Below are 9,036 nucleotides of genomic sequence, written 5' to 3' on the forward strand. Positions count from 1 at the left end.
TAAAGTCGTAGAGGTGGAGTGATTCTAGAAAATAAAACATCGGAGAGTTCGACCAAAACACTGAAATCTCTTTAGTTTCTTCAAAGTTTGAACAGAAACGTCCAAAACAGTCACAACACACAGTTTGATGTTTGTCACGTTTTATTCAAAGTGTTGAACAGAAATAATGAACCAGCCTGAAATCCTCAGAATCATCAGGTAACAACATGAAGACAAAGTCAGTGTCAGACAGCGACGGCTCAAACATCACAGTGACAACAGGAAGCAGTTGTGACTGGAACGGGACCCGACTCAGCACATTCACCAATAAACACTGACTCATCACATGTTCACTTTAGCTGCAGAACATTCACATTGATTGAGAGCAGAGCAGCAGGTCTGAGTTCAGTGACGTGAGGTTGAGTCAAAGTTCAGCTGAGAGAAGAACCACAAGCAGAGAGATGGATGAAACAGAGAGGAACATCCTGTGTCTCCTTCAAACTACGGGTCCAGGATGTGATGTCACAGATTCATTTCACTTTCTGAAGAAAAGGTCAGAAAATGACTTCCTGCATCATTCAACAGTCTCTGCATCCTATAGGACGATAGATACGACCTGAAGCTTTTATACATATATTGAAAAGTCTTTAATGATCATGTGGCAGGAATGATGTCATCATGAGGTCACTGTGAAGTCAGAACATGACGTCATAGAAGCTGTGTCCTGGTTCCAGGTCCGTCTCCTTTGTGAAGGACCAACTGAAACCAGACGTCTGGTCTACGGAGGATTTCTGTGATTTGTGTCTCCAGCTTGTCCCGCCCCCTTACCGCTGTCGCCTAGCAACAGAGCTGCAGCTGGACAGGACCACAACGTTTTAATGACCTTTGGTTTTTAACGTGTGAACCGTGAGATGTTCAGTTGAATCCTGATACGTTGAAAAGAGTAAATAAGTTTTATCAGCCAATAAGATTTGAGACGAGACCTTCAGCTTATTTACAAGAACCAATCATGTGTCGTCACGTGGTGGAAGTGAGGTCATGATGACATCATTATCTTTAAATAAACAGCGTTGTGTGGTCGTCACTCTGAAGCTTTTCATTCGTGTTTGAGTCGAAGGTAAAAACTTGTTGAACCAATGAAAAGGAGCTTTGGAGAAGTTCACTTCCTGTTTCCTGTGTCACATGGTCAGCGGCTGCATGAAGCAGGTGTGAACGTCTAACTGTTGCTTTGGGAAAGTTTCACTGTAAACAAAAAAAAACACAGTATATAACTACACAATCAATGACTGGCAACAAAAAAAAGGGATTACCTATACTGCCATCAGCCACCAGGGGTCGATATAGATTGTTAACAGTCATGTTTGTCTATATTTACAGTTGATAAATACCAACAGAAATCTTTGTGTCTCTGTCAAGACTCTAAACATCAGATAAAGAATTGTTTGTGTTGTCGTCTGCTCATCATCATTGTGTTGATTTAATAAGTTAAATAAACTTACTTTCTTCAGGTGGTACTGCAGTGGGAGTGTTCTTTTTACGCTTAAAGTAAAGAACAACGACAAGAAGAGTCAAGAAAAATGTAACAACCGCAGTAACAGCAACAGCAACAACCGTCCCTCCAGCGTCTGAAAGAGAGGACAGAAGACAGCGTCACTTCCTGTGGAGCAGACTGGACGTCACAAGCTTCACACAGAACTAAACGTTCACATGTGAAGGAGCAGATAGAAACACCAGTGGGATGAAGGTCTCCAGCTCAGGGACGTGAGCCTCCATCTTCTGCTTCATCACGTTCCTCACCTAACATGATGAAATCTGTAGCATCGTACGTTAAACTGTCTCAGGTTGAGTTTAAAACTAGCAGAGTAACGTCGGACATGATGACGTCATAATCAGACTCTGCTCATTAGAATGTAAAAATATAAATGAATGATTTTAAAAACAACTCATTTAAACACAGTTTCTCAATATGTGTTAACATTTAGAAAATAAATGGACATTAAAACTTTCTAAAGGTATCAGTGACGGCACGGTGGTCCAGCGGTTTGGAGCTGTCTCCTCACAGGAGGAAGGTTGTGGGTTCTAACCTGTGAAGTGATCAGCAGGTTGTTCTCCCTGTGTCAGTGGGTTCTCTCTGGTTCCTCCACCTTCCTCCATAGAGACATGAGGCTGTGTTCTACTGGTTGATCTAAATCACTGGTGGGTGTGAATGATGCTGGTTTGTCTGTGAAGCATCCCCCCCCCCTCTCAGAAGATGAGTGGTGTAGATGATGGATGATTAAAAGCAGAAATATAAAGAAACTCACCATGGACAGGTACATATGTCTCAGCATGAGTCTTGATCTCCTCCTGAGTGGAGACACAGCGATAGTGGTCGGTCTTGGTCACAGTCGTTTGGAGGATGATGTCGTAGCTGCCTCCTCTTTCAGAGACCTGAGGTTCTTCAGCAGGAACAATGTCTCCAGCTCGGTTCTGCCAATAGACTTTAGGTTTTGGAGATGCACCTCGAACAGAACACTGCAGCTGAACTCCATCCTTTGTTTCACCGAGTGTTTTGATGTTCGGCTCTGGAGCTGCTCCTGTGAACATGAAGAAAAACGTATATAGAACATTTACAGAGTTAAACATCTAATAAATACCAGGATCTTTCACAAAGGAAGAGATACAAACAGAGAAATGCACAGATGAAGCTTCAGTAATATATCCCTGATCTGACAGGACAGGATTTGTCAATAAACTGTATTATTTATGATCTGTTTTTTGTCACATTTCTCCTTTAGAAAGTGAAGGACACTAGAATTTGGTGCAATAGAGATCTTCTTGAAAATAAACATGAATAAACACGTTTTTGTTCAGAAACATTTTCTATTCCTCTAATATGATATTCTATATAGTTTCAGTTTGTTATCAGACTTTAACTGAGTCACTTTATTAGGTCCACCTGTTCAACCTGAACACATCACGACTCCTGTAATGTTCAGTTTCTTTAGTCACAGGTTTTAGATTCAGTCACATGTTCGATCCCTGAGGTCAGAGGCAGTGATGCTGTTGAACTGGACTGTGTCATGTTCAGAGCTGTTCCTAATATTCTGATCCCTGGTGTTTATAAGCAGGGAGGTTCAATGAAAGAGACAGTTCTTAGTGTAATGTCGTCCAGTACAACACCACATGGAACTGGGACCTCAGTAATAATCACATCACTGAATCTAAACATGTCTGACAACAGAAGCTGAACTTTAGAAACTTTGTAGAATTGATGACGGAGCTGTTGTGTTGAGCTGCAGCAGAATGTGCAGGTGTTCCTAATAAAGTGAACACTGGGTCTCATGATGACACAATGAAAAACTCTTTCTTCTTCAACTGGAGAGTTTTCTTTCATCTAAAGGATTTTTATTACTTTTCTATTTCTAAAGATTTTCATCTCTAACAACTGATTCTGTGGCTTCACCCGTTTGAATCCAGTGAAGCAGAAATCTCCTCTTTAATAAACTGTATTCATAAAGCTCTGTGAACAGGAACCAGTTCAGTTCTAACTGGTGAAACCAAGTGTCCCTTTGCAACCAGCTGCTGCTCCAGCTGCAGGACTGATGGGAACCAGAGGATTCCCAGTGGAGGCAGTGGAGCAACACTCCAGGCCTCTGGTCTCCAGAGAGTCGTCCTCTGGACTGAAAGAGTCACAGCCTGAGGATGAAGAGGCTCCGAGTCAGAGCTGAACTTCAGGATGTTCATGTCCGTGAAGAAGAGACGGAGCAAACAGCTGAGAAGCTACATTCACTGCTTCATGAGACAGAGTTGGACTGTTGAAGAATCTGTGACGTTCCAGTGTGTCATGTGATCAGCCTCTCAGAATCAAACCAGGTGTTTGCAGATGTTTCATAAAGAGTCTGGTGATGGTCAGTGTGGAGGAAAGGTGCGACCTCAGGAGACACAGATCACACGTGTGTTTCAGGACTGAAGGTTTGTGTTCAGCTCCACTTGTCAATGAGCTCAGGTTCTGAGCTCCAACACTTTCTCTGGAACACGAGGACAAACAGCAGTGAACAATCAGAGTGTAGCTGTGGATCATGTCCAGCTCGTCTCGTCCGTCTCCACAGTCCAGAGACCAGGACTCAGGACCTTCCTGCTCCTAAAAGCTGAATTCACACTGAAGCTCATTTACTCCCATTGTTGAGATATCTGTTTTGTTCTCCATCTTATGAATATATTTTACTATATTTTACCTACATTATATCCTGTGAATCAATATTAAGTGTGTAGTCTATAGAATTAACAATATTACAACTGTTTCTTTTATCCTGGAGTGATATATAATTTCTGGACTCAGATACAGGGTCAAACACAGAGTGCAACCATTTGAGTGTTAATCTGACTGCAAAGTGCAACTTGGGGATTCTCAGGAAGGAGAGAGGATGTGCCCGGACTAAAACAAAGAACTATTTCATGAATTATTATGGGAAAAACATATAAAATCCTCCTCTAAGGTCTAATCTGCTGGGTCTCTCCACTGTAAAAAACTCCCTTCTTGATAAAGGCACAATGGTGAGACACCTGGTGGAGTAAACCTTCTGTCACAATGATGTGCTTGCGAAAAACTGCACTTTGAGAGACAGTACACATCTGGCCAATTGCTGAGTGTCCTGAAGAAAAGACCCGCCTCTGTGTTGCACTCTGTGTCTCTTACAAATACTGTGGACTTGGGAAAAGTGGGAGCTTTTGCTTCTCGACATGATCCAGTGACTTGGTGACGTGTCCGGCAGAACTCCAGAGACTCTCTGTAAGTATTGTTCTTATATAATACATGTATTACTGTGAAACTTTTGAACACTGAACTTGTCTAAATTATGAACCTTTCCCACTTGAACCTCGAATCAACGAACACGCTGTCTGGTCCTGAAGGGACCGGGCTCGACACACTCAGTGTGTTTACACTTTGTGTTGATTCAGCACAAACACACAGTTTATCACCTGCACAGATGTGAGCTGCAGCTGGAGGAGCCTGACCTCACTGACTGTGTGTGTGTGACCTCAGTGACCTCAGTGACTGTGTGTGTGTGACCTCAGTGACCTCAGTGACTGTGTGTGTGTGACCTCAGTGACCTCAGTGACTGTGTGTGTGTGACCTCAGTGACCTCACTGACTGTGTGTGTGTGACCTCAGTGACCTCAGTGACTGTGTGTGTGTGACCTCAGTGACCTCACTGACTGTGTGTGTGTGACCTCAGTGACCTCACTGACTGTGTGTGTGTGACCTCAGTGACCTCACTGACTGTGTGTGTGTGACCTCAGTGACCTCACTGACTGTGTGTGTGTGACCTCAGTGACCTCACTGACTGTGCGTGTGTGACCTCAGTGACCTCACTGACTGTGTGTGTGACCTCAGTGACCTCATCATCCTCTTATCTCTGTAGAACTATGAAGTTTAGTCTCTGAAACTCACAACTGATCTGACTCAGTCTGAGACGCTTTCTGTTTAGAAACTGTTCAGTGTAAACATTTTTTAAACCTAATGATACTAAAAGAATTAACATAGTTAACATTATTTAAAGATGAAAATATGACCAAGAAGAAACTCACCACCAATATAAACGTGGGTCTGAGCCTCAGTCTGGTGGTTGATCTCCTCCTGAGTGGAGACACAGCGATAGTGGTCGGTCTTGGTCACAGTCGTTTGGAGGATGATGTCGTAGCTGCCTCCTCTTTCAGAGACCTGAGGTTCTTCAGCAGGAACAATGTCTCCAGCTCGGTTCTGCCACTGGACATCAGGTTTAGGAAAAGCACCAAGAACCTCACACTGCAACAGAGCCCAGTCCTTTGTGACTTCAAGTGTCGTGATGACCGGTTTTGGAGCTGCTCCTAAAGAATAAAGTATAAAACATAGAAATGCACAGATTAAGCATCAGATATAGATCCCTCCTCTGACAGGACCTGATTCGTCAAAGTACTTTCATTTTTTAAACAAATGTTTGGTGGTGAATAGAATTTATGACCATTTTTTTGTCACATTTCTGCCTTGAAAATCGAAGGACACCTGGATTTTGTGGAGCTAGAGACGTTTTCTTGGAAATAAACATGATTGAACATCAACAGCTTGATTAAAGTAGAATTTGATACAGAACTTCTAAATTAAACTTAATTCGTTTTACATGTCATTTTACCTGTAGCAGTGAACTGACTGGTGGTAATGAAGTGTGGACATTTTTGTTCACTTTTTTAAATGTCAGTGTGTTATTGAAGTTACACAAAGTGATAAACTGTAGTGATCTGATCTAAGTACTGGTTCCATGTCACAGTTTTTTACTAAAATCTTCTTAAAACTGTGAGATCAAGTGTTTGTTATAAACCTGCTGCTTCATTAACATGAACTGATTCATGAATAGATATAAATACATATAAATATCTGTAAACGATGAGACTTTACTTTTGTAAAGTACCATGAATAAAACCAACAGCACACACAGGTGAGGGCGGAAGGTCAGTGACGTCATCCGGACCCGACTCACCTGAGATGTTGTCGTCACTTCGGTCTTTTAAGATCGGATCTAAAAGATAAAAAGAGAACACGATGATGTCAGAGCCTCAGTGTGATGTCATCAATCTGACAAAACACGTGACTGTGGAAACTTATTGATAAACAGACGTTTAACATGTAAAACTAAACAGAATAAAAACAGTGTTGAGTTTAAACCAGTTTCCAGATGAGACTGGTTTGTGTCCGTTCTGGACAAAGAGTCAGAAACGCCTCAGACTGTAAATCATCTTTTCAACAGTTTTATATAAAAACTCACCGACGACGAGCACAATGTTCGATCGTCTGATTGGATCAAGAAGTGGAAATAAACAGGTGTAGTTTCCACTGTCAGTCAACCTGGTGTCTCTGATGATGATGGAGGCGTTACCCACGTCCAGATGTTCTGGGAAATGAAAGACGCGACCTCTGAACTGCTCGTCCTGACGTGAATCTCCCTTATCGTAAACTTTTCCCTTATCGTACATGAACACCTCCTGGTCTTTGTCCTTCTTGTTCTTCTTGTCCTTCTTCCAGTCGAAGAGCTCCTGCCTGATGTTCCTGCTGCTGAAGGAACATGGTAAAATGGCGTCATCCCCTTCTTTCACCAGCACTTTGCTGAGGGCTGCACCTGGAACACACACACGTGCACATCAGTGAGTTCACATGCACGTGATCAGGTTGAACAGAAAGACAGAAAACACATCAACACGTGTTCACCAGTCAAACAGCAGTTTATCAGCAGGTTAGAGACCAGTCACATTTCTCCTCCAGCATTGCTCTGATTGGACGGATCTCTCTGCTTCTGCTTCCTGCCTCAATATCCCAGAATCCTTTTACCTCATGTGTATTGATGCTGAGTGGAAACGACGCCCCCTGGTGGGGAGAACAGACAGAGTGTGGAGCCATGAAAGTGGATTAATATCATCACCAAACTTTAGAAGTTGGTTTTGAAGACGTTGATCCTGAAGCTTCCCCACAGAACCTTTGGTTGGAGGTTTTATTTGTGTCTCTCTCTGGTTTCTGCTCATTTGAGACCAAATTCTACAAAAACCCTGAAGACCACCTTGTGTTCAGCTGGTTATACTGCCCCCTAGTGGCGAAACATAAATGAGTGAATAAACACTTTATTGCTCTTCAGTGGAAATGAAACCAGGTGAAGTCACCTGGAGATAAAATCCACCTGTTACAGTCTCACTGGAGCCAGTGACGCCCACGTTCATACAACAGGATGTTACTGCACCAATAACAAACTAAACGTGTGGGAGGAAGGAAACGGTTTCTTCAGAACTAGATAAACGAGTTCAGGCAGGTTTACATTTAATCAGAAAATCAAGAGAAGAAGAAGAAGAAGATTCTGAAGAACAGAGATACAGACACGTGAGTTCAGATAAATAAGAATGAAATGAATTAAAGGGATAGTTCATTTTAGAACATGACCAACACGTATGTAGCAGAGGAGCCGGATGACGTCATCACATGTTGAATCTGCTTTCATCTGAGCCTCCAAGAAAAGTACAAACCTCCTGAAGTACAGGAACTGAGTATTTGTACTTCGTTACTTCACATCTCTGTGATCCACGCACTGACAACAGGATGGAGACGACGCCCTGCACGCGCACACACTCTGTCTGTCTCCCTCACAAACACACACACACACACACACACACACACACACACACACACACACACACACACACACACACACACACACACACACACACACATGCGTGTGTCTCTATAGTTGTGAGGACACTCGTTGACAGAATGTATTAAACTAAAGCTCTAACTCTAACCCTTTGACCTCAACATGAACCTTAACCTGAAACCAAGTGTTAATCAGTTCTTTACAGGTGAGTCAGAAAGTGAGGAGCAGACAAAGTGACTCACACACACACACACACACACACACACACACACACACACACTCTCTCACTCTCACTCTCTCTCACACACACACACACACACACTCTGTCACTCTCACTCTCTCACACACACACACACAATGACACTCTCTCTCTCTCTCACACACACACACACACACACTCTGTCACTCTCTCTCACACACACACACACACACAGACACTCTGTCACTCTCTCTCTCACACGCACACACACACACACACACTGTCACTCTCACACACACACTCTCTCTCTCTCTCCCGTTTCTTTTCTCACCGGTTCCATCGCTTCTTCTCCACAGACTCAGGAAACTCACGAGCAGAAGAAGCTTCATCGTTGTCCAGTTATGACGTGTTCACCGTGGCTGTGACGTCACTGACTGCTTCACTCGCTGCTCTCTCTCTCTCTGTCTCTCATCTCTAACTCTCTCACTTATATCCTCTTCCGCAGCTGCAGCATGACGTCACAGCCCTTCACAATAAAAAATCGGAACTATGACTCATGATATACTTACTGTATATTGTTTTTAAATATTTTATATTTTTCTTCGTGTTTCATTATTTAATATTTTTCACAGTATTTCTCCTGATTTTATTTGTATTTTTATTTATTTTTTAATTTGTATCTTTATTGTTTTCAAATCTAATTTAATCT

At 42.6% G+C, this 9,036-nt stretch overlaps 1 protein-coding gene across 1 annotated transcript; it reads right to left on the reverse strand.

Annotated features, from left to right (window-relative positions):
- Positions 1-123: 123 nt before the first annotated feature.
- LOC132999744 (uncharacterized) lies at positions 124-8,789 on the reverse strand. The gene is made up of 7 exons (XM_061069501.1): positions 8,659-8,789; positions 6,761-7,111; positions 6,476-6,514; positions 5,550-5,828; positions 2,283-2,555; positions 1,479-1,604; positions 124-1,221 (listed from the first exon to the last, which is right to left on the reverse strand). The coding sequence occupies exons 1-7, from the start codon at positions 8,714-8,716 to the stop codon at positions 1,196-1,198; spliced, it is 1,152 nt and encodes a 383-aa protein (XP_060925484.1). The 5' UTR covers positions 8,717-8,789; the 3' UTR covers positions 124-1,195.
- Positions 8,790-9,036: the final 247 nt, after the last annotated feature.

The sequence above is a fragment of the Limanda limanda genome, chromosome 4, assembly GCF_963576545.1.
Source record: "Limanda limanda chromosome 4, fLimLim1.1, whole genome shotgun sequence".
Lineage (NCBI taxonomy): Eukaryota > Metazoa > Chordata > Actinopteri > Pleuronectiformes > Pleuronectidae > Limanda > Limanda limanda.